General features: G+C 46.0%; 1 protein-coding gene across 1 annotated transcript; it reads left to right on the top strand.

Moving 5' to 3' along the window:
* The first annotated feature begins 1521 nt into the window (after nt 1–1521).
* HHIPL1 (HHIP like 1) lies at nt 1522–23373 on the top strand. The gene is made up of 9 exons (XM_075103886.1): nt 1522–1887; nt 6749–7395; nt 9702–9845; nt 10439–10767; nt 12701–12827; nt 13664–13809; nt 17766–17847; nt 19687–19769; nt 22398–23373. Exons 1-9 carry the CDS (start codon nt 1621–1623, stop codon nt 22997–22999), a joined length of 2427 nt encoding a protein of 808 aa, XP_074959987.1. The 5' UTR covers nt 1522–1620; the 3' UTR covers nt 23000–23373.
* Nucleotides 23374–25343: the final 1970 nt, after the last annotated feature.

Genomic DNA, 25343 nt, shown 5'->3' on the forward strand with positions numbered 1-25343 from the left:
AGTAAAAGATTAACTGGGATGAATAGGAAGATGCCTTTATATCAGTTGTTCTACACAGTTATGTGATTGCATAACTGCATGCTCATTTTTTGCACGGTGTGCAAAGTTTCAGGGGCAGTGGAAGGCGCATCATTATGCAGAAGGATCTTGGTTGAGACAGGGTTTTTTTCCCTCTAAATTTTTATGTAGAGCTTCCAGAACTTTTACTCTGAAGGAAAAATAAAAAAAATTATATATGCTTTTATTTCAGACTCTGAATGTCACTTACCAAGGTCATCCATGAAAAAGTGGTTTTTAATGACCAAAAATAAAAGGGTGGAGAATTTTCAAGTGGGATCATCAGGTATTCCGGTTGCTTGCACATATGCAAAGATTTTAGTGACCTTAGCAGCAGTTACATAAGCATACGGAGAGAAAAACAAACTCGTATTAAATGCTGTAACACATATGGTCTCCTGGCAGGATGTTCCAAGCCATGCAGTGATTTTAAAGTCCATATGCACTGTACTGCAGTTCTTTGGTCTCAAGGCAGGAGTCAAAAATAGCATATCAGCATGAACTCCACATTCTTTGTCTTTTATGGGCAGTCTGCAGATTAATATTGAAATAATGCACTGTGGCTAGCTGCGTTTAACAGAAAAAAAATGCCATCTACACGGGGCTTGTTCTTACTAGCTGATAACATCACATATATGATACGCAAAAACACAGCATTTGGAGTAAATATTTTCCCGGGGTATGCCATGAAGCACTTTGAGGTAGGGAAAGTATCATCAGCAATGTTATTTTGTTTGGGCAGGGAGTACCTGGGCAGCACGGAGGGAGCACCATTCTGAGCGGGAGGAGTATCTTTATAAAGGGGCACACGTCGCCTGGGCTATCTAGGGCCGCATGGTGCGAAGGCTACACCAGACCTCTCCTTTCCAGCCTCAGAACTGAGTCTCATGAGAATCTCATGCCAGGATGAGATTGCCCAAGGATGCCCAAGGACCCAGAAGCACTACCTGGACCGAAGCCAGGTTTTCTTGGTTTTGAATATGTCCGTCGACCATATAAACTCGGAGCACTATTATCCATCATATTTCCCTCATACAAGAAAAAACAGAAGTGAGCCCAGCAGCCAACATGTGAGAGGTCAGTCTAAGCAACTGGTTTCCAGTGTGATACATTCCAGCGCTCCAGTACGACCCCCTTGCCGACTCCTCGGGGGTTGGACTCGATGATCTTAAGGGTCTTTTCCACCCTTAACGATTCTATGATTCCTCAGCCGAGTACCTGCCCGGTTGCGGTCTGGGTGGAATCAGGCTAAAACCGCCTGTCCACCACCGCCACCGAAACGCCAGCGTGTTGCGGGGGAAGCCGCGTCCCCGGCGCTGCCCCGCGGGGCCGCCCAGGCCCGGGGCCGCCCGTCCGGCGGCGGGGACACCTCGGGGCGGCCGCTCCCCGCGCCCCTCTGCCGCGGGGGAGGGGGGCGCCGCGCCCGGCCCAGCCTCCGCGCAGCCGGGCCGGGCCGGGCCGGGCCGGGAGGCAGCCTCCGTCCGCTCCCCGCCCATCCGATCGCAGCCCCGCCGCCGGCCCGCCCGGGAGCCGCGCTGCCGCCTCCGCGCCCGCCGGGCGGCCATGCGGGGGCTGCGGGCGGCGCTGGCGCTGCTGCTGGCGGCGGCGCTGGCCCCGGGGCCGGCGCGGTCGCACCCGCAGTGCCTCGACTTCAAGCCGCCGTTCCGGCCGCCGCGGGGCCTCGCCTTCTGCCGCCGCTACGGCGACTTCGGCTGCTGCGACCCGCACCGCGACCGCGCCTTGCTCCAGCGCTTCTACCGCCTCAGCGCCCGCCTCGACGGGCCCACCTACGCCGCCTGCGCCGGGCACCTGCAGGACCTGCTCTGCCAGGTGAGGGGTCCCGGCCCGCCCGGCCCCCGCACGGGGCTCCCGGGGGCCTCTGCTGCACGGGGGGCCTCAGCCACACAGGGGGACTCAGCAAGACAGGGCGCTTCAGCCGCACGGGGGGCCTCAGCCACAGAGGGGGACTCAGCCCCAGTGCTTTGGGCGCACAGGGTGCTTTGGCCCAGGTATGCGTGCTTGAGCCCAGGTGTGGGTGCATCCATCCATGCGGGCCTGCATCAAGCCCAGGGATGGATGCTACAGCCCAGGCATGGGTGCATTGGTCTGTGCGGGGTGCATTGATCCAGGCACTAATACCCTGTGAGGTATTTTGGACCTCACGGGTGCATGAGCCATGACATGGGCACATCAGCCCAGGAATAGCTGCATCCACCTGTACAGGGCTTCATCAGCACTGGTGCAGCGGCTTTGGACAGCCCAGGGGCGTGTGAGCTGTGGCATTAGTGTCCAGCTCAGACAGGTGTACAGAGACCCCCGACACATGCATCAGCCGTGGCATTAGCGCCCGAGCCCAGGCGTGGATGCGTTGGCCCACGTACGGGTGCATCAGGGATTAGTTCAGCAGCCTAGACATGTGCTCCCAGGCACTGTCAGGAGCAACTGTCCATCATTAGCTTTCCCAGTGGACTTTTCCACCTTTGGCAGGTGTTTGAAAGAGGAATAGGGATGTTGTTCCGCTTTAACTTATGAGCAACAGTGCTCTGAGATGGGTGTGTGGGCAGTTACAATTTGCAGGCTCCCCTCACCCTGCCAGGGTTAGATCCTTGGACCTTGTGCCAATCCAGGAGGGGATCGGCAGGCACCTTGCTCCTTGTTACACCCTACTCATGGGATCAGGTGGGTTTTTGTACTGGGTTACAGCATACGGACATGCTTTTTGTGTGTGCCAGGTGCTAACAGTCCTGATGATGGGTGCAGTGTAATATCGGAGGATGTAACCTAGAAACCTCTGTGGCAACCATCCCACACGGGGGAGATTTCCACTTAGGGTTGATGTTCTGTGGTCAGACACAATAACAGGATGATCCCAGTCCGTGCCCTGTCACTAGTGGTGGCCCTGTGTGTACGAAAATGCCCCTGAGACAGAGCAGTGGCAGCTCTGTGCAGTGCAAGTATAAATTTTAAATTAATTCAGACAGAGGAGTCTTGTCGGCTGTGCTCGGATGGGATCAAAGTGGCTTTTCAGAAGTCCCGCTTTTAGCATTTTACAGGGTATCTCTTGTGTTCCTGGAAGCGTGAAGAGAAAGCCAACCCTTTTGCACAGCAGATTTGCCTTTTATTTCATCTCATACTGTACTGGAAGCAAAAAACCTTTGAATATATTCCTGAAACAAGTGGTGTCCAAAAGTCCGTTTGCGGATAGGAATCCAGTTAGCAGTGCCTGCTAAGCACTCCTTCTGCCTCTGCAAGCGATGACTAAGTCTCCTGTGTACGTTACAAACCCGACCACTGAAAATTTGTTCAGAAGCCGTGAAATATTTCAGTATGGGAAAAATGATTCACTCAAATGTTCTGATGACCTCAGTGCATCATCAGCCCAGATGCGGCTACAAACCACCAACTCTGTCTGCTCAAGCACAAAATGGAAGTTCAGGCATTGCAAACACTCCAGAACACTCTGTTTCCATTCATTCGTTATATATACAATTTGTATCCCAGACCTGAATTAATAAGCGGGTTTCTGTGACTTATTCAGCACACTTCTGTCTCTGTTCACAGTTTGTGATTTCTCTCAAACGTGATCAAATTATTTTGACAAGTGTCTCAGCTTGTACTTGTGGTGAGGATTCCTACCCTGCCTTAAATTGTGATTTGCTACGTGGTGCTGTTTCTGTTCCTTGTGGAAGGGAAAGTGGAAGAGCAGAAACATCCTTCTCTCAGTGCTGCCCATGATCCCCCAGCCTCAAAATTGGGGTTTGCCCTGACAGACACAGGCTGAGAGGGTGCCTTTGGCTGTGGGGGAGAGGACAGCTGCAGTGGGACATCTCCCTGCCTGCCCCATGGCCTCAACACCTTGGGGTAATTTGGTGGGGGCAGCAGGTCTCTGGAGACGTGTGTGGGTGGGGATTATTGTGGTGGGGTGCACGACACCAAACTGTGGGAGAGCAGATGCCTCATTCTGCTTCTCGGGGAACAGCTTGCTTAAAGCCTTGATTTTCTGCATGGAGGTGGACAGGGAAGGTCAGGGATTACGTGAAAGTTAGACGCTTTCCTGAGGATTCCTGTTGCTTCCTCCAGGCTGATAGCAGCAGTAAATAAGCCATTGTTTGATGTGGGTGTTCGTCCAAATTCAGACTGTTGCAATTCCTCAGATAAATAGTTGCCTCTGAATTCCTGAACAGATAGGATTTGGCTAACATCTTAATGTCACTTGTTTTGTTTTATTTTCTGGTGAGTTATTTTCATAGTGTGAGCTTGTTCCAGCCCTACTGACGTTACTGATTGTCTGCCTGTTAGTTTCCTTGGTCTTTGGATCACATCATAGTTTAAAATGAATGAACAGACCATGTCATTTGGAAATGAGAATTGGGCTGGGCTGTGACCCAGTGTAGAGTTTCGTGGTGTTTTGAGTTAGTGAATGTGACAAGGCGATGTGAAGGGTGAAGGACTGCATCATTAGCTTCAGAAGCAGAGAAGTTCAGGATCAGGAGTCACATTCCATCTCTTGTGGAATGAAAGTTAGAAGATATTCCAAATGTGGCTGGAAGATACCCTAGACACATGCGTGGGTTCTGTCTGGATAGTGATGGATCGCTGAACATCACTGTCAGCCTAATGCTGCTATAAATAGCCGTATGCCACCAGAAACGTGGTAAGGAGTGAAGAAGTTATCCACAATGTTGTCTGCTATTCAAGCACACCTGAGGCTGGCCTGAACAGCCTGCAGTGGCAAAGGGACAGGGAAACCATACCCCTATGCTATTTTTAATTCTGATGCTGAAGCCAGGACATTGCTTTATAATGCCTAAGATCACTGCTTGCTTTGCAAGAGGCTTTTGGAGAACCAGATACACGCCGGTACCCCAGCAGTGGTCTTCCTCTCTGAATGTGACACCTCCATAGGCAGCAACAGACTGAGCTCCCATCCAGCCCTGCCTTCACATTCCCGTTCTGTCTTGTTTCAGTTTGTTCTCTAAGGCCAAATTTTCACTCATAACAACTGCATCGGCAATGCTCCGGCTCTTTCTGTCCCTGGCACACCTCGTGTAGCCGAGCTGAGTGCTGTTACCCAGTCTGCCCCTGTAATTTCAGTGTTTTGTGTCACACACAATCTCCTTTATACTACATTAATTGCTGCTCATTTGAAGGCATAATAACCTTCATTTTGCAATGAATGACTTGACATTCCAGGAGGAAAGCTTATTGTGCACTAATGATGTATTATTTGGCCTCTCAGTTTATTATGGTATCTAATGGAAAATAAAAATTAAATATTGTGTGTACTTATCAGCTAATTTAAATACATCAGTATCTTGGATGTTATATCTTTTCAGCTATTGAATAGTGCTGTAATCCGCATTAAGAAATAGCTCCCTATAGATTTAGAAACAGCTCTCTGGTTTTGGTTTGTTTTTTTTTTTAAACTAAGCTGGTTTTGTTGGGAAGAAGTGCCATCTAGGAATTAAAAAATGCAGAATTTATTCAAGAAGCATAGTTTCTCTTCCTACCTTTCTTGCCTCAGTTCTTTATCTGCCCTATGGAAATAACTGAGTCTCCACTGAGTCATGTTACATTATTTGGAGAGCACTTTCAAGATGCTTGTCGGGAAGATGCATTACAACTGGAAAACGTTGTGTGTTTATTACAAGAAAAAGCCCTTGCAAAGCAGAACTGAGTCACTTTGCTCAGTTTGTAATTTACAGACAGTTTTCCTGGACTGCAGTGACTTTTCACATAAGGAAAATGTGCCTGTCAGAGTTCTCGTAGTGGAGAATACAATGAACTACATGAACTTGATTCAGTCCTTAGGTGGATTTACAAGGCTGCACCCTCCATAAACTAGGGTAGTGCTGCAGCCGCTGTCACTGGACCTTGCCTGGATTATGGCCATTTGGTGCTCACTGTCTGAAATCCTGTAGCCTGAGCATCCGCCGCAGAACTTGGTGATAAGTGTCTTGATCATGAGATGTATTTCACCTCTTCTGTTCAGGTATATAACGTGTCTGTAGGCAAATATACACCAGCAAAGGCAGCTAGATCTGAGCAAGGATGGTGTATGCACTGATAGCATCCCAGGGCTGGGTGCACTGTCCAGTACAAAGGATGGGTGTCCTTCTCTACTCCTACACTTTCTCATCCTGCTTCTTCCCACTTGCAGATCATGTCTGTGTTTGAGGTGTAAGCCTGGACTGTCAGATGATGAGGTATGGAAGTTGCAGGTTTTGGCCCTGCCGACCATTCCCATTCCCTCCTTAGCCTGGAGATGCAAGACCTGAATCTTCTCAGCTAACTCCTCCTTGGTTTTGCTGCTGTGCTGTGGTGAATCTGCTCGTTATTTCATAGATAAAGTGAAAGCATCAAAGACAGAAAAGTGTCTTTTCCCCAGAACAGCCTACTAGGGTGATGTAGCAAGGTATGTGTCATCACTGGTTTTCTTGAGTTAGTGCTATGGTTGGAATAAATGAATACCTGCATGAGGAAGCCAGCTTTCACCAGGAATATTGAAGATCATTTCTGTGAATGCTGAGATAAACCTCCTTTCTATGATCTTTTCCTCTGTCAATATATCTTCAGAATAAAGCACAGCATACGTTGTAATTAAGGTGAAATTTCTCCAATTAGTATTGCTGCTCAGCTGTTTCAAATCTGGTCCAAGAAATGGCTTGGGGCTTTTTCTCTCTCCCTCTAGGAATGCTCTCCATATGCAGCTCACTTGTACGACGCCGAGGATCCCTCCACCCCCGTGCGGACGATACCAGGACTTTGCCAAGATTATTGCCTGCAAGTGTGGCAAAAATGCCGCTCCATTTTTCGCTATCTCTCTGCAGACCAGGAGTTAATTGCCCTGGAGAACAACATGGCAAAATTCTGCCGCTACCTGTCCTTGGAGGACACAGACTACTGCTTTCCACACCTGCTGGATAATCAGAACCTTAACCAAAACTTGGGGTTAGTGACAGCCGACGCAGAGGGCTGCCTCCAGCTCTGCCTTGTGGAGGTCGCCAACGGGCTGCGCAATCCTGTTGCGATGGTGCACGCCAATGATGGCACCCACAGGTTCTTCATCGCGGAGCAGGTTGGCCTGGTGTGGACCTACCTTCCCGATCAATCCAGGCTCAAAAAGCCATTTCTGAACATCAGCGAAGCTGTACTCACTTCACCTTGGGAAGGAGACGAGAGAGGTTTTCTAGGTATTGTCTTCCATCCTAAATTCAAATTTAATGGTAAAGTGTATGTCTACTATTCAGTTGAAGTTCATTATGAAGAGAGAATCCGAATCAGTGAGTTCAGAATTTCTCCTGCTGACATGAATGCTTTGGACCATGGTTCTGAAAGGTATTGTACACACATTTCTCTGGCAAATGTATTTAAGATCTCAGAGGGCAGCCTGTGCATTGTTAAAGACTGTTAATGAATGAGACTTACTTAGCTTAATATAGTTTTTGCATTCCAGTGTGGCAGCAAGCTAGTCCAAGTCTGTATCTAGCTTACTGGGACAGAGAATATGCCCGTCCTCTGTGGATGAACTGCGAGTGCTCAGGGATAAAACATTTACATTACTCTGTTCTGGTATGACAGAAGATTTAACTGGACGTTGATTAAACATGATTTACCGTTAGTATTTTGGGGTTTGGTTTTTGGTTGGGATTTTTTTGGTATTTTAATTATTACCCTTTAAAATAGGCTTCTGCAAAGCGTGAGTGAAATTCATTCCGAAGCCAAAGGTTTCCAAAATCAGTATAAACAAACTCAGTGATACCAGACCAAAGATGGATTAGGCCCCACATTTCTTTATCTGAATGACAGCTCAACCCTGTGATATTACAAATTTAATATCAAATTAAATAAAATGCAAACCAGTATGCTGTTACTGAGTGCGTTTTGATTGGAAATTTGATTTGTTTGAGTCTGATCCTGCAGCTGATCCACATTAATATGCACAGATGATTAGAGGTTTGCTTGTGGAGACAGTCTGTAGATTTATAACCTGGTGCAGAACCACAAAATAGAACCACTGTTTTAAGAGACCCTTGACTATTATTAATGTTAAGATTTTTGTTTTGTTACATGGGTTTTATTAGGGCTTTCCAAATACTCAGCAGTGGATGATTCTAGCTGAAAAATGCATGTAGCCTAATGATAGAAAGGGGATGCTGGTTTATAAAGCAATGACAGCAATTCAGTGTAAGCAGCACCGTGGGTGACAGGTGAGGGTAATTTAAACGTGGTCCTCAGGAAAGCAGGTCAGGAGCATAAACCTGCAGATGTCGAGGCCCGTGGGCTTTCTTGTTTAAAAATCCTCAGGCTCTATGTTTTTAACATTTTCTGTGCTTATTTAGTATGGTGAAAGCTTAAGCAAACAAAATTGTGGTCCTGTTGTGCTTGTGTAGGCACAGCTCCCACTGACTTCATCCTCAGATGCTGCCCAAGAGGCAGCTTTGGCAGACACGTGGCGTGCATTGCCTTAGCAGGAAGGCGTATGTCTTGTTTGCCTGCAGATTGTTGCTCAGTGTGTTTTTCTTCCTTCCATCTTCTGTGGGAAGTTGAGGAGGATTCACCTTTGTGTCCATACGGGATCCTCCCTCACTCCTGCTGCCGGCTGGAGTCCGTGCGCTCCTGCGCAGTTACCTTCGCTCAGAAGTGGTGATGTTCAGCAGCAGGTGACAGAATAATTACACAGTTGGGTTCCTTTCCACAATTTACGATCTGATAACAAACTATCAGTACTTGCAGAAGGGAAGAAAATTCACTAAAAATGAGGTGGTGTAAGTGATCATTATCGCTTGGTTTTGCAGCTATTAAGAGGCACTGTCAGCACGAAGTCTGGCCTTTTTTAGAAGCTGGAGTAAAATAAGCTTCAGTTATTACACCTGGGAACCTCCACTGCATGTATTTGTGGCTTTTCCTTTCTATAAATTTATACTTTTATGTATTTCACCCTTTTCTTACTACAAAAGGGATGCCAGGTGCATAAAATAAACAGATAAAAGTAAGAGAGAATTAGGGTTTAAAATGAAGTTAAAGGTTGTTGGTGCAGCTTTGAATAACCTTTGTCAAAATGTTAATTTGTTGGTGGGGCTGCTTTTAACCACTCTTTAATCTGGTAAAGTCCTGCATATATAATTATCATTTAAGGATTCTTCTCTCTTTAAGAATTTAACTATTGCTGTTACTTAATGCTTGAAAAGTTTTAGGTTCACCTTGAAAGTGCCTGTCAGGATTGAGCCAAATGCTCTACAGATGCACAGATGGACTTGAGTCCTTTCTCTTGCAGTATACAATTGGATTTAAGCCAAGATGCCTTTTCTTAAAAAAATAAATAAAAATAAGGAAGTTTATCAAGGAGGAAGAATCAGAGGAAGAGTATAGTTAATTAAAAGTATATTCTGTCATGTGATTTCCCACATTTTCCTTATTACACAATTTGGTGTTTCTGTAACCTGGAAAATATGTTGGAATTATTTAAGGTTAGAAAATCAGTTATGCCCAAGTAAAATTCAGTAACATGGATATGGAGGAATTTGCAGCAAAACTGATCTGTAGCCATTTCCTTGTGTCAAGGGCAACATTGGAGTGATGTTGCTCTGCCCTTTGCTTAGGGCTTGTGCAGTAGGTAATGCTTCCTCCCTGTTTTTGGTTAGGATAATCCTGGAAATAGAAGAACCCGCTTCCAACCATAACGGAGGAGAGCTGCTCTTTGGAGATGATGGGTATCTCTATATATTTACTGGAGACGGAGGCATGGCTGGGGATCCTTTTGGGACCTTTGGAAACGCCCAGAACAAGTGAGAGCCCCGAAAACCTTGTGTGCATTGTGTGTCCCTCCTGTCACTCCTGGGCTGAGAAGATAAACTGGCGGGGGTAGGCCAGGAGGGGATTTTCTGTCTCAGGTTCACTTTTTACCTAACGCCCGCACTGATGCTTGTGCTCACACGTGGGCACATAGACCTCCCATGTAACTCCATTTTCCTTAGGGGAGGTTATTGAGGTGCGTCTTTTTTCCCTGTGAGCAGCAATAGCTTGCTGAGCCTTCCAGATGCCTGCTCAGAGCCCAGATTTCTGTAATTGGAGGAGGGGAGTATGAAATGGGAAGAGCGGACCCATCCCTACGGCAGCTGCAAGCCATGAGTGTGCATCCGTGGGGCAGTGAGTCGTGGGAAGTCAGTGCCACATAAAGGCTCTTCAGTGGCCTGGGACAAATGAAGTGATCTTGAAATGGTTGGTTTTTTTCAGAGATATTTAAAGACTTGTCTTTTCCAAACCAGAAAGAATGAAACCCTAGACTTTCCAAAAAGCCATCTCTGAGCAAGAAGATATATTTAACCAAATTTTGGTTTTATTTCTTCACTGTGCTCTTTCCTTTCTTCTCCCAACACAGATCAACCCTGCTGGGCAAAGTGCTGCGGATCGATGTGAACAACAATGACCGTGGGCCTCTGTACCGAATCCCTCCCGACAACCCGTTTCTCAATGACCCTAAGGCTCGTCCCGAAATCTTTGCATACGGAGTGAGAAATATGTGGCGCTGCTCTTTCGACAGGGGCGATCCTCACACCAAGGAAGGGAAAGGGCGGCTCTTCTGCGGAGACGTGGGGCAGAATAAATACGAAGAAATCGACATTGTTGAGAAGGGGAAAAATTACGGCTGGAGGGCAAGGGAAGGGTTTAGCTGCTACGATAAAAAACTTTGCGCCAATTCTTCAATAGGTAAACAGATGTTCTCTCTAAATTACCTGTGTCTCACACCGTGCAGTTTTCTGCGCCATCATTTTTAATTCCTGCCTTCAAAGCCTGGCTGCTTGATGGAAAACACGCATTTCTGAGATGTAAATCTATGCAGTCTTATTCTAGGAGGGAGCTGACTTGGAGATAAATATTGAAAGTCCAAATGTTACCATTTTTTAGTTAGGAGGAAAATGAAACATGCTAGCTGTTGTTTTTCTAGGCAATCTGTGTTGTTAGTCAAATTGCTTGGCGATTCTGTGATTTAGGGGGACAATTTCATCTTTTCCATATAAAATAAACTTTCCTGCAGAAGTGAGAAAAATTTGGAGAACTGTTTTTTTCTCCATAACTCAAAAGTAGCGTCCTTATTTAAAAAAGCAGAAAGAAACATATTGTGTAAGCTGGCCAACCAGTTTGCAGACTGCCTGCTTTGCAGGTAACTGAATGACAGTGTATTTTTATTTCTTTTAGCTACGACAAGAAGGAAAACCACAATATTTTTTTTACTTTTCAAACCTGGGTTCAGGGTATGTGCTGGCTGGCTAAATTCTAGTGCACCTGGGAAGTCATAGTGGATTGTGTTGCAAGGTCAGATGTGGTTCACATCTTGTGCTGGAGCATCTCCCCAGAGATCGAGGGGGGCAGTGGGCCAGCACTGATTTCCCCTAGCCTAGATTCTCATTTTTTTCCTCTTCTGTGTGCTGTGTGGTGGTGTTTAACTTCCTTCCTTTTATTAACTTAGTTTAACTTCCTTCCTTTTATTAACTTAGCTACAAGAACAGTGGTAGGGATTAAGTGTTTTTTATAAAAATTTCGAGAGCAGGGAGCAGATTTTTTGCATCCCCTTTGCTGAAGCAGTTGTCAGAGAGCCCATTTAGTGCTCCTGTGCGTGTGACAGCGCCTGCATGAGCGTTCATGGCAAGCACTTTACTGAGGTCTCTGGGGATTTGGAACAATTTCAGATGCCTTTTGTTAGAATAGTGAAATGTCACAGCCCCTTTAAAATGATAAGTGCAGCTGCAGTGTTGAGAACACTTGCTTCAGAAGAAATGCCCCTGGTGCAAGTTCCCCACTGGTGGAGCTGCTGGATTTGCTGCTTGAGGCATCTGCTACGCGGGCAGGGAGAAGGGCTGTGAGGAAGAGGAGGGGTGGGTACCCGAGGAAATACCTGTACCCCAGGAGTTTCAAGAGAAAGGGGAGGAAGCATCCAATAGAGACCCTCAAAATGAAGGCATCCTCCTCTATTTTGCCTCTGTCGTGTGTTTTAACTTATATTTTACAATGAATATGCCAGTACTACATCTTTCCTGTGCCATGCCATAAATATTTGATGGCCCTTTCAGGTTAAGCTCCCCCATCTCAGAGAAACAGAAGCTATTTGCGCTGACATATGACATATCTTTTCATCTGCGCCTGCAGTCTGGAGTTACCCTGTCTCTTTTTTTCCCTTTCACCACCGAAACAAAGCTGCATTGGGCAAACATCTCTGGCATGGGTGCAGTGACTCTAAGAGTAACCTGCAAATTCATGGCAAAACCAGCCAGGCTGTACAGAAATGGGCCAGAAGCAGCACTAACAGAGCTGGGTTGCAGCAGGAGGAGAAGGGCTGAGGAGAACGGTGAGGTGTCTGGGTGATAGAGAGCACTCAGGCTTATCAGGGATTCAGCTCATATTGCAAGTGAAACAGCCACCAGTCTCCTGAGCTAGCTTGTCCTTGGTCAGCACAGACAGGGCTATCGAACGTGGTTCTGCAAAGGCAAAAATCAAACTAAATATGACACCATTGGCACTTCATTTAAATAAGGTGCTCAGATGAACCTGATAGTATTGTGCTAGTCTCAGAACTATCTAGATAAACAGCTATTCTGCATCATATATAAAACAAGGCAAGTCACAGATCTTTTCTTCCCTGTAGATGATGTGCTCCCAATTTATGCATATCCACACAAAATGGGGAAATCCGTTACGGGAGGCTATGTCTATCGGGGTTGTGAGTCTCCAAACTTGAATGGACTGTACATATTTGGTGATTTTATGAGTGGGTAAGTAAATACTTCAGATACTCACTGTACCCCCAGCCAAAGCCCTCCAGCAATACTATACCTGCCTGCAAGTGCTCAGGCAGTATAAGCTGCCACTTGCTGGTTGCAAGCGCTGGGCAAAGCCCGACTGCTCGGGCTCATGTGGCGTGTTTTATGTAACTTTTAGTCCATGGTGCTGTGCAGGAATGCAATCTTTGCATTCCAGCAGCTGTTGATGTTGCTGTGTCACACCGTGCCAGTACAAATAAAGGGGCAATATTATGATGTCATTTAAAGTCCTGGAAGCGGTGTAAAAAGTCATTTGAATGCATCCTAAAAAAAAAAACCCCACTCTGATGCAATGTTTCCAGACACTGAAGAAACTGAAAGAAAAAAAAAATTATTTTCTGGCTGAGTCTGTTGCAAACCTGTGATGAGGCAGGCATGAGGGGCAGTCTCATGTTTTCCACCCACCTCCTCTGCCTCTGCTGTATCTGCATCTCCCAGGCCTCTCATGCGCAGCCCCTGCACTGCCTGCCCCAGCTGAGGCACTCACTGGTCTTGTGCCACAGAGCTCTGGTGAAGCCAAGTGCTTGCATCTCTGGCAAGGTCCCCCCGGTCTGACATCCCTTAAACCCTCCTATGTAATTTTTTCCTGTGCTTGTGTTGCCCCTGAAAGACAAAGTGTTGAAAGACAATATGTTTTAATATTAACAATCTTTTGTTTCTTGGAGGAGCTACACTTCCTGTAGTAGCTAATGTGGGTAGGAAGCATTGAACGTCCTTTCAGGTGTCCTGATTAATATTCATAAATCATTACCTTGGTTGCTTGGTGCAAGTGCTTTTTTGCCTTGCAGGCGCCTGATGTCTCTGAAGGAGGATCGTGCTACCGGACAATGGCAGTACAGTGAAATCTGCATGGGGACAGGGCAAACATGCATGTTCCCTGGGCTTATCAATAACTATTATCAGTACATCATCTCTTTTGCTGAAGACGAAGCAGGTAATCTTTTAACTTTATATCACACTGAATGGCATGCTTCTGGTCTCTCTTTGGATTAAAACACCAGAGAGTGGGTCAGAGGGGGCTCCTGGGAGGCGGTGGGTGGTGGAGAGGCACAGCATGAGTCTGTCAGTCTTTAAAATGCTGGTGGGTGAGATTCCCAGCATCTCCCAAATCACAGAATCATGGAATGGCAGGGGTTGGAAGGGACCTCTGGAGATCATCTTGTCCAATCCCTCTGCTTGAGCAGGGACACCCAGGGCAGGGGGCACAGGACCGCGTCCAGGCAGGTTTTGAATGTCTCCAGGGAAGAAGACCCCACACTCTCCCTGGGCAGCCTCTGCCACTACTCTGGCACCCGCACAGGCAAGGAGTTTTTCCTCATATTGAGGTGGAACTTCCTGTGTTCCAACTTGAGCCCATTGCCCCTTGTCCTGTCGTTGGGCACCGCTGAAAAAAGTCCAGTCCCATCGTCCTGAGACCCACCCTTTAGATATTTCTAGGTATTTATAAAATCCCCCCTCAGTCTTCTCTTCTCCAGGCTGAACAAACCCAAGTGTCTCAGCCTTTCCTCATAAGGGAGATGTTCCTGTCCCCTGATCATCTTCGTGGCTCTCCTCTGGACTTGCTCAAGCAGTTCCCTGTCCTTCTTAAACTGGGGGGCCCAAAACTGGACACAGTACTCCGAATGTGGTCTCACCAGGGCAGAGTAGAGGGGGAGGATAACCTGTCTTGATCTGCTGGCCGCAATCCTTTTAATGCAGCCCAGAGTATTGTTGACCTTCTTGGCCACAAGGGCACAGTGGCTGGCTCATGGTCAGCGTGTCCATCAGCACTCCCAGGTCCCTCTCTACAGAGCCGCTTTCCAGCAGGTCAGCCCCCAGCCTGTACTGGCGCACGGGGTTGTTCCTCCCCAGGTGCAGGACCTTGCACTTGCTCTTGTTGAATTTCATCAGGTTCCCCTCGGCCCAGCTCTCCAGCCTGCCCAGGCCTCGATGAATGGCAGCACGGCCTTCTGGTGTATCAGCCGCTCCTCCCAGCTTGGTGTTATCAGCAAACTTGCTGAGATTACACTCCATCCCATCATCCAGGTCACTGATGAATATGTTGAATATCAAACCAAAGTCACAGTCCTAATTCTGAGGCACCTCCTCCAGTGGCCAGCATGCCGCGCAGTGACTGAGGGGGAAGCTGGAGGGTCAGTTCCCTGCAAGACTGAGTGTGCGTGGGCTGCTGCCCGCACACCTATGGTCTGGAGGGATGGGGAACAGCAGAAGGCAAAGACAATTAGAAAAGAAACCTCATTCTTCACGCTGCCATGCCATGGGAAATGCAGGCCCTGAGAAGCTGAGAAGCTAATACCCAAGTGAGACTTATTCTATGCTCTTGGCTAGTCAAGAAGGCTGTTGGTGTTATTAATGGATACAGGGAAGCAGATGTAATGAGCAATAATTATGCACCTGCTCACACTGGCCTGGAATAGTTGTACCTCTCGAGGTGAAGCAGAATGAAAGCCCTGCGTTATGTCTCAAGTGAGGCATCAGCAAAAGGCTGCTTAAGTCCATATTTTATTAGTGTCAGCTGGGATTTTGCCTTGCATAGGACTGAGGGATGTAGTCTCAGCAGAGCTTTGCATAGCTGTGTTTTTAAGACTGGAGATATTTTGCTTTCTAGAGGGGAGCTGCTGCAGTTTGAGAAGGAGGAAATAAAGAGTCCTAGGGTGAAAGCTGGTGGTCACTACCTTTGTTTGTACAAGGGTATGGTTAATTGCCCAGCCCCGCGGTGGGCCTGGCAGAGCATGCTGCTGCTGGCTGGGGACAGGGAGAGGATGACCCTTGCTAAGTAGCCTCGTGTGTGACTCAGTAATGCAGGAGCCCTGCTGTGGGGAGGTCCTGGCTTGTGGTCACAAGCACCCACTTCCAGAATGCCCCAATTTTTAAACTGCTGTTTTTCCTGCAGATTATGTCAGTTGTGGATGTTGCACAAATGCAACATGTGTGGAACATCATATAAATTCAAATTTTATCATGTAAATGCAGATCATCCAAATTAAGTATTCATTCAAAAGTTTGACTTTGAAATTTTATCTTTTTTTTTGCGTTAAAATCCATTTTATTTAATGCTTAATGTTCATGGAAGCTAGAGCTGTTTTGCATTGCTGTGGTGAGACGGATATCTTATCCTAAAATCAGAATAACTTAGTTTAAATCAGCTTTATGCCAAGGCAGAGTGCTGCCAAGTGCAGTATCAAGCTGTTCATTGCAGCCCTTGCTCATGCACGTGGGGAGCGGCATCTTCCTCGTCCTGCACTTGTGGGCAGATTCTGTGCACAGTGGGGCTGAAACGCTGCCACCCTTCTTTTGCCCTGCACTTTTCATGCATACTTTGCGTAAGTATGGTAGAGCTGGGTGGAAGTTTGGGCTGGAGTCTGTTCTCAGAGGTAGTTATTTGCCTTGTGTTTGCTTTATTATAATGGAAAGAAATCTGTTGATAGCAGTTTAGTGAGTTTTCTTTATCTGCAGTGAACAGTTTTCTCTTTCACCTTTTGGTGTGCTGGGAGTCTGGTTTTTTACAAGTTTATCACACAGTTTATTTTAACAAGCTTTTCTTCATGAAAGTGTTTGTTTTTGGGGTTGTTGCTTTGATGAATGTTATTCTGGCTGGTGCAGTGGATGTGTTTATGCAGTGGGGACACCTATATTTTTGGCTTTTATGAAGCCAGCAGTCCCTTTTCCTGGCAGCTGAACATGTCAGGGACACCCCAGGCATTGTGCTATGTCTGTGGGGTGCACAGGTGATATAGCCAGTGTGCTTCATGGCCGCAGCATCCATATTTCTGCCTGATAATTTCCGGGAGAGGGGGTGGGATGTGTATCACACATCACTGCACTGCGAGACACAGTGCCAGGTGTTTCCCATCTCTGTTTGGGTCAAGGCTGCCTCTGGCCTGTGGTTAATGGAGCCCACCAGAAAAAGGAAGAAACCAGCCAGGGGTGGCTGGTTTTTACCGTGGGAGCATCCGGAGGAGCTCGGCCAGGGCAGCACAGAGAGCAGGGAGGAGGAGGGAGGCTCAGCAGCCAGCAGGAGCTGCCACTCCTGCCCACATCTTCCTTTGCTCACTCTGACCCCTCTGCTCCTTCCCCTAGGGTACCCATAGGATGCCCAAAGAAATCTGCCTTACTCACTAAACACATCTCCATTGCCTTTCTTTTTTTTTTTAACTTCTGCAAAATTTTTTTTTTCTCTCAGATCCTTTTCATTGCACCTCTCAAGCACTTGAGCTGGCAAAAAAGAGAGTGCTGGAGGGACTGCTTATCCCAGCCTCCACTGCACAACAGGAGATGGATGGAAATGCTGTTAAAAGAAAATAAGTCCAATAAATGGTGATGGACATTGCTTGGCTGAAGGTCGAGCCCTATCCATATGACCTGACAGAGCTGTGATGAACTAAATGCCTTTCGTGTGAGATACATCTCACTTTCTGAATGTGCTAGAGAAAGCAAAAGCAAAATCTTGTTCTTCTGTAATTCACCCCAAAGGAGTGCTTCGTCCAAAAGAGCAGAAGACAGTGTGAACATACTTAATTTCCTTTCATTTTGTTTCAACAAAGGGAATTCAGGGTTTGTGTTAGGGAAGTTAAGGGACACAGATCAGACTGAGATGACAGCTAAAGTCTGGGCAACTGAACCTGCAGTGGAAATTTGTCCAAATAATATTTCATAACAATATGAAAAAGCTTCCACTCACTAAGAGTATTTTATGCCACTGGACTGCAGATAAACTCTCACTACAAACCCAAATACAAACCTGCCTTGTTTCCTCCAGTAGGCAGATGTCCGTGTTGGTCCTGGGTTTCCTGATGCTCTCTGACCTGTGAGGCAGAGTTAATGCGTTTTTGCTGTACAGGGCAGGAGCTCCATGGAGAGTTTTCATGCTGTGTTTGGTTTTTTCCGCAGGAGAACTTTACTTCATGTCTACTGGCGTACCAAGTGCCACAGCTCCCCACGGAGTGGTGTACAAAGTGGTGGACACCTCTAGGTATGAGATGTTCTTGTTACAAAGCCTCAGTGTGGTGCAGTGTGTCCAGGCGTGGATGGGGTAAATGATGCTGACTGACTAACTAACTAGTTCTTCACCCATGCTGGGCCCTTCTGTGGAACTTGATCAAGGAACGGCTGGAGCAACCTGCTGTGGGTCTGCTTTGCTCCTGCGGTCATGGGAGCCTATGCTGCCTGCTGATCGCCAACTTGTTATGGGGCCTGTTGGTGTTATGTGGGTTGGGAGATCTGTTCCTGGAAACTAACGGAGTACTTTTCTTTCTCAGGCAAAGTTTTTCTAGATTTCTGCCCAAAAGGAGGCAGCTTTTCTCAAGATGTTTATTCTCAGTTCCTCTCCATCCCTTGTAGCCAGCTGCGTCTCCCATAAGAGCCCTGAGCCCAGGCAGCTGCAGCCAAAGCTGACCAGCGTGACCTGCAGTGCTTCCTCGGGCAAACCAGAAATGAATGTCAAATTTAAGTACATTCTTTTTTGTGTTTCAAATTGGAAAATGGTTTGGACAAGGAAGTAAGACCATCGCTACACCTTCTGGATCCCATGTGCAAGTATCTTCAGGCTGGGCAAGGCGGGGAATAGTTGTGTTTTATGGGAATACTTATAGCTGGTTTTGTCATCTTCCTGTTTTTTAAGCATTACTATTATTGGCAAAACACCAAAATACTTTCGCCAGACATGCAGAGTGAGACTTTTGTAGTTTTTGTATTTTTAAAAGGATTACATTTACAGCTTTAGCTATCTGCGCATTTTGAACCAAACCACTTTTCTGTTTTATGTTGGAAGCAGACCCCGAAGTTAAACAGCCCCCACAGCTGCCTCCTGTTTTCCTCTGACTCCTCCTCTGTCTGGAGCATTTTCCATTATCTAACACAGTAGAAGAGTTCCTGTAAACTGTGTATTAAGCGGCTAGTATTATGCAACCTTAGTAAAAAAAAAGAAAGCAGAAGTCAAAAGAAAGTTGTAGGTTTGAGTTTCTTTAGTGTGTTGAGTACAGCAACATGAGTAAGAAGGAACTCATAGGAAAATTCGTAAAAGTAGGGAACGTCCCTGTGGCAGTAGTTTAGAGGGGAGCTCTTTGCCTTCCACAGACATGCAGATGCAAACAGTCCTAATTACAAAGGAGTTATATCCTCCAAATGCAAACACAATGCATTTTTGAGCCAGTTTGAAAACCTCTGAAGAAGGCTGGAGATTAACGAGCCAGCCAGCATAGGAAAAAGTGATGAGATGAACTGGATGTAACTTCTCAGAAGTGAGATATACCTCCATGGCAAACGAATTTGTGTCAAAATAATGTGTTGTTCTAAGAGGAAGCCTCTGTAGGAGACACTCAGAGCTCTTGTTTGAAACTAATGCATTTTTGGAACTACTTCTGCAGTAGTGAGTCTTTTGTTTGGGCTTTATGTACAAATAATAGTGTGTTATTTCGCTTCTCCAAAGACAGCCTGAATACTTGCATACACATGACCTTTATGTCAGATGTTCAACACATACTGTGTAGTTTTGTGATTTTTATTTTCAAGTTGATTAATCTCTTTCTGTAATGCTTGAACCTGCCAATGTTTTATTTCCTTAATGGATTCAACAATAGCAAGTGAAAACACAACCAGAGGACTCCACTGCCTTGTGAATATTTGGACTTTGATCAAAGCAGATATGTGATTATTTAATTGTTTTCTACTGTAAGAGATTACTTGGATCATTTAAACAGAGGTTGTTTTTTCCAGTGAGCATTGCATTCATTGAAAAACAATGGGAAGCAAAGGCTCATGATGCCAGGGAAAAGGAATTAATTGTACACTGTATGTGTCCCTTTTTTCGCAGGAGAGCACCACCAGGGAAATGCCGAGTTGAGCCATCGCCAGTGAAAGTAAAAAGCAAGCTCATCCAGTTTGTGCCAAAGGAGAGTGAGTGTCACTGTTGCTGCTTACTGTTGGTGCATGTTAGCTGGCAGTAAATATAAACTCGAGGCTCGCATGTGTGTGTGGAGACCACCCAGAACTTCACTCTTCAGAGTATCCTCAAAATTAATTCTTACCAGCTGTTTTGGATCTGATGAGTTGGTCCAAATAAGGCATAAGGTATTTCCCCTCTCCTGGCCATGTGAAATCTTCTCTGTAGTTTCTGCTCCTGTACATTTTCCCTTTTCCACGCTACATCATACCTGTTCCATTACCACCAACTTCGTTTACCTGTAACTGTTTCTGTACTGAGATCCTGTGCTTGATGGTGCTTTTCAGTAATAAGTGATTTTTTGCAGTGCCTTCAGGTAGTGAGAAGCACTTCAGGAGTTGAAGGATATGATGGCTAAAGGGTTGGGAAATAGCTCATTGAACAAGATGAGGGCTGAGTCATTGTTAGTCCTAAGTGAGAGAATATGGGATGAGAAAACGCTCCCAAAAGAATTGGCAGTAATCAGCCATTCAGGTGAACTTTTGGCTTATCCAAACCCTCCAGGGCTTTTTGATTGCTTCATACTGAATGAAGTACTATACTGCTAAAGCTGGAGCAGTCAGCGATGTAGCTGAATCTGCAGCAAGCCAAATGCTATTTATGTTAAGTGCAAAACCCTGAATATGCGATTAGGATCTCAAAATTAGATTAGGCAGCGTTACCTTTCTTTTCCCCTGTGCATTTTGTTTACACATGTAAGTACCTAGGCAATACTCTAACAACTTTGTCGTGAAGTTACTATTACTGTAGGATCTCTAATGTCAGAACACTTTTGCTTAATTTTTCATGACATTAATCATGTTACACTGTGTTTGAGTCATTGATGGTTCCTACAGCTTTGACTTCAGGGAGGAATGAGGGCACTCAGCACCTCGCAAGATTGAGTCTTTAAGGTGGAACAAGATCTAAAGCTAATTATTAACTGTTGACATGCCTGAGCACTCAGCACACCTCCAGAAACATCCTCCTTGCAAGCTCTGCACACAGTTTCCAAATATTATTAACTTGGTTCGTGTTCAACCAGCTTTGTCTCTGTTTCTGCTTATGCATTATTCTCTGTGCAAGTCCAAAGTTCAGATTTTTAAACTACATACATAACTAAATCTTTTGGGTTTGTTTCCAAGGTAGTTTTCATCATAAAATAAAACTTAGAAACAGCAGGAGACATTCTGCTAAGTGTCTCCAGAACTAAATTCAAGTGTAGGTGAAAACCAAGCATGAAGATTTTGATTCAGAAGCATGGAAACAGGATGTGTAGCTGTAAACATTTTGCTCTTTTTGGTTAGTGTTTAGTGTGAATGTAAAAGAATCGCCAAGGCATGCGGCTTGCATGAGCCGGACGACTGCATTTGTTGGAAGCATATTTAATAACTAGCTTGGCGAAGAGTAATATATAATAAGGAGTTGATTTAGTGAGGTGAAAAGCACTCCCAGGTGGCCGTTAGCTTTCATGCTGTCCTACATATCGTTATATGAGTTCCAGGATTTTTAAGTGCTTTGCCAGATCAGGCTCCAGCAACTGAGGTGTGCACAGGTAAGGCTTTCACATTTGTTTCTTACCTTCAGACCTTCAGCTTCCAAAGAAGGGAAATACTTTCATGCCACTAATACAATTCCTCTCCAAAGAGTGTTTTTGGGAAAAACTGGACCTCTGCAAGCATTTGTCTTTTGGGGACAATAGATATTAAGCACAAATAAGGGTCCTATTTCTCCTCTTCTCTGTACTACAAAGCAAATGATGAATGAAAATGGAGAAATCTAGGATGTAATTCAAAAAGTCATGATGTCTTTGCAAATGTATGTGACACCGTCCCAGCTCAGTAGATTGTTATTCTGAGTAATTCTGAATTGCTTCTTTCTGACAAGCTAAAAACTTATTTTTAAGCTAAAAATAGAGCGCATGTGAATAAGCAAGTCCAATAACGCCTGGAAACTGTGACAGCAAAGAATTTTCAGCTCTTCAGAGTTCAAGGCTCTTTTATTTTTTTTTCATAAGGAACTAAAAACCCAACCCCAAATCCTGTTTTATGTGTTGTCCTGGCAACTCTGTTCCTTTTGCACATTCCAGTTGCCAGAGAGAATTGATTTTGAATGTTCCTGGTTTCAGCTCCTCTGAATAAAGCATCTGGCCCAGTGGGGAGGCTGGCGCTCCGGGTCTGGTAGCGATCCAATCATTAGTAATGAAGAGAAGAGCAGAAATAGTGCCTGTCTTTAAAATGCTTTCAGCCGGGGAGAAGGGTAGGTTGGGGAACTCCTCTTCTGACTGTGAAACTCCAGCGCCCACCCTTTAATGGCCAGGTGGAGGTCTTGCCAATAAACTGCTTGGAGTTTCCTTCTTGGGAGAGGCTTACTGGTTGGCGTTAAGCCCTGCAGTCCTCCCTGCTAACTAAAGGCAGCCGACATTTTTTGCCGAGGAAATATTGGCTCACCTGGAGCCTTGTCGCTTCTCAACAGGATCAAGTGAGCAAATTCCAAGAAATGAGTTAAACCAGTCAAAAATCAGTGCTGGTTTTGTATAGTTGTCTTTAAGTAGTGTCTGTAGAGTGACAAACTCATGGTTTCCTGGGTTTTATCCCCAACAGAGCTTATTGTGAAAACACTGACGCCACGTCCCCAGCTGAAGGCCACGACCGAGGCCCCATGGGGAGGCAGGCCGGACCCCGAACCTCCCCGCGCGCCGGCTGTGGACTGGGTGGGCCAGGCCCCGCCGCCGGGGAACCGCAGCAGGACGCCCACCACCCCAGCGCCGAGCGGCAGGACTCCCAAGCCCAGGAAGAGAGGAGAGAGGAGGGGGCGGCGGAGGAAGAAGAAACCGCCCAGCACGGCCCCGCCGCTGCAAAACGGCGCCGTGCGGCTGATGGAGCAGGGGGGCCGCGGACGGAGCTGGGGCCGGGTGGAGGTTTATATCGATGGCGAGTGGGGCACGGTGTGCGACGATGGCTGGGGCTCACCCGCCGCCGCCGTGGTGTGCCGCCAGCTGGGCTTCCCCTACGTGGTGCGGGCCAGCAAGAAGGCAGAGTTTGGGGAAGGGACCACCCTTCGCATTCTCCTGGATGACGTCCAGTGCTCCGGGCAGGAGAAGACACTGCTGGAGTGTGACCATGCTGAAGTCGGCACACACAACTGCTCCCACGAGGAGGATGCCGGCGTGGTGTGCAGCCAGGAGGAGGTGGCAGACTGGTGACACAGGAGCTGGCGGGACTCAGAGCATGTCTCCTCTTGTCCAACCCTCTAAACCAGCATCAGTATTGAGGAGGGTCTGCTCAGCCTCGGGGGTGCTGCATCTGTTTGAAGTAATCTTGCTGTTTTCTTTGTGTTCATCCCCAACCATCTGCCTTGGAGGGAAAGAAAAAGTAAAATGAAGCAGTGACTTGAGTATGTCATGGGCAGGGACTGTGTTTGTATGGGGTTTTTTATAAGAAGAAAAACCCAAACATCAGCCATTATAGATTAGAAAAAAGATGCATCCTGTTGCTCTTTGACCTTTCAAAAAACAACATTCCCCAGCCATGCTTCACAGTGTTTTGCCAAAAAAAATAAATTCCCAAATGACCAAGTTTCGCTCTTGCTTATGGAAGTGTTTGTGGTGTTTGGCTTGCTTTGCCACCTGCAGTTCTGAGTGGTGGTTTCTAAGTATGCATAAATCCATGCCTTTCTTTGCAGAACACAAAAATAGATTTTTTTCTTAACTTTCCATTCACTAGTTTAAAGGAAAATTATTCTTTTGTAATGCTTTTTATTAGTATAAGCCTATTGGTTATCAAAGATAATTGCATCTAAGCAAAATCAGATAAATTAGAAAATTCTGCCTGGAAAATATTTCTTTAGTTTACACTAGTATAAGCAAAACGAAAATCTGGCCTTTTTTACATGGACAGGGCCATTATCCAGTTTAACCCTGGAGGTACTTTGTACCTGTTTCTCCACTTTCCCAAATGTTGTGAAGCCATGTGTTTCTGCATTCAGTTTTCACAGGTGTGAACAACTAGACAAAAGGTACCGTACTGGGGTAATAATCCTGTAATATTTACCCGTTTTTAAAGGATATTTTAAAAACCACAAAACTCATTTTGTCTGAAATGTGTTTTTCACCTGAGTGCTGATTGGAGACACATGTTCTCCTCTCTTGTGGTCCCTCTGTGTTTGATAGCATTTTGCCTGGTTAACTTTTTCCTGATGTAATCAGGGTAGGTTTTATCTTGCTGCTCACACAAGAACATGAGAAAGACAAAATGCAACAAATGTAAAATGACTAGTGCATCCAGCAACGTTCATGAGCAAAGCCTTGTCTCTAAAGCTCATACTATGGATATTTATTTTAATTCCCCAATTACAAGTTGACAGTGTCCTTTTAAGCCTAAAATACTGATGTATATAGTAAATGAATTTGTTTTAAATAGTTTTTCTTTAATTTTGTGATATACCCATTAAATACTTTTTATACTGAAGAATACCTTCAAAAGCAGACAATCAGGAATATAGCTCTGTCTCCCTACTTCTTATGAAGTGTAAAGGGATGTATAAAGTGCCTTTTGCAAAATATTGCTCTTATTTCATTGGAAAACCCACAAATGCTATCAGGCACTGGAATGTCATTAGGCTTTTCCCATTGCAGTGAAGATGCAAACGCATCTGTTTAAAGTGCAGAAACTCACTTCAGGCACATTGAAACGTTCAGGGAACAAGACAGCCCTTTGTAAGTTTTTCTGTTAAAAGAGTTGGCACCTCTTGGCCTGATGGGACTGGAGGGCTGGAAGAAAAAAACAAGTGGAGATAGAATCTTTCTTCTCCCAGATTCTCTTCCGCTTCTTTTGGCTCCGTAGCCAAACTTCAGCTAGCTCGAGCTGTGAGATTTTAAGGAGAATCTTGATCATAGTTATGCTTAAAAAATTCTGGGTAGAAAAAAGACCTGCATAACAAAAATAACGCAAAACAGAGATGATTCAAGGATGTCTGCCATAGACCAATTAGACAGGAATTTCACCATCATTTTCCAGGTACTTAAGTATTCTTTATCTGTTCTAACTATTAGTTGCCCTATGCCTGCTGTAGCCCATTTGAGCCTCCTGAGCATAAGCAGAGGCCACCTACATCTTGCATATCGCTGGTGGTGGCTGCCACCAACCCCCGGCTGGCAGTCACTTAGTGGCACGCAGTCTCTAGTGACAGCTAAAGGCATATGGAAACCAGCCCACGAGGAGCAGCCGTCAGCAAGAGCGAGGTTTGCCATGGCTCTGTTGACGGCAGAGCCGTACACCCCCAGTGTTTGCTGCCGGCGTTACGTGGGTGCTGCAGGCTTCACACGGGAAATATTTATCTGCAGAGGAAGAGACAAGACTTGCAAATAAGGGGGGGTTTCCCCTCTTATCCTTTCTCCCAGCCTACACTGAATAGGGAAAGCATTCAAGTAGGCGTGTGCCAGCTCGGTACGCGTGTCTGTGCCTGCCAGCTCAGTACGTTGTTATGATTCTGGGAAGATACTTCTGACCATCGTGGTCCCTCCCACACTTAAAACATATCTACTCTAA

Source organism: Phalacrocorax aristotelis, chromosome 9 (assembly GCF_949628215.1).
Source record: "Phalacrocorax aristotelis chromosome 9, bGulAri2.1, whole genome shotgun sequence".
In the NCBI taxonomy this organism is placed as follows: domain Eukaryota; kingdom Metazoa; phylum Chordata; class Aves; order Suliformes; family Phalacrocoracidae; genus Phalacrocorax; species Phalacrocorax aristotelis.

Excerpts from the sequence above, each read along its gene's own strand:
- HHIPL1 (XM_075103886.1), top strand. The coding sequence starts at position 1,621 with ATGCGGGGGCTGCGGGCGGCGCTGGCGCTGCTGCTGGCGGCGGCGCTG. Across the intron at positions 1,888-6,748 it reads TGCAGGACCTGCTCTGCCAG|GAATGCTCTCCATATGCAGC; the intron begins GTGAGGGGTCCC and ends CTCTCCCTCTAG. Across the intron at positions 12,828-13,663 it reads TTTGGTGATTTTATGAGTGG|GCGCCTGATGTCTCTGAAGG; the intron begins GTAAGTAAATAC and ends TTTGCCTTGCAG.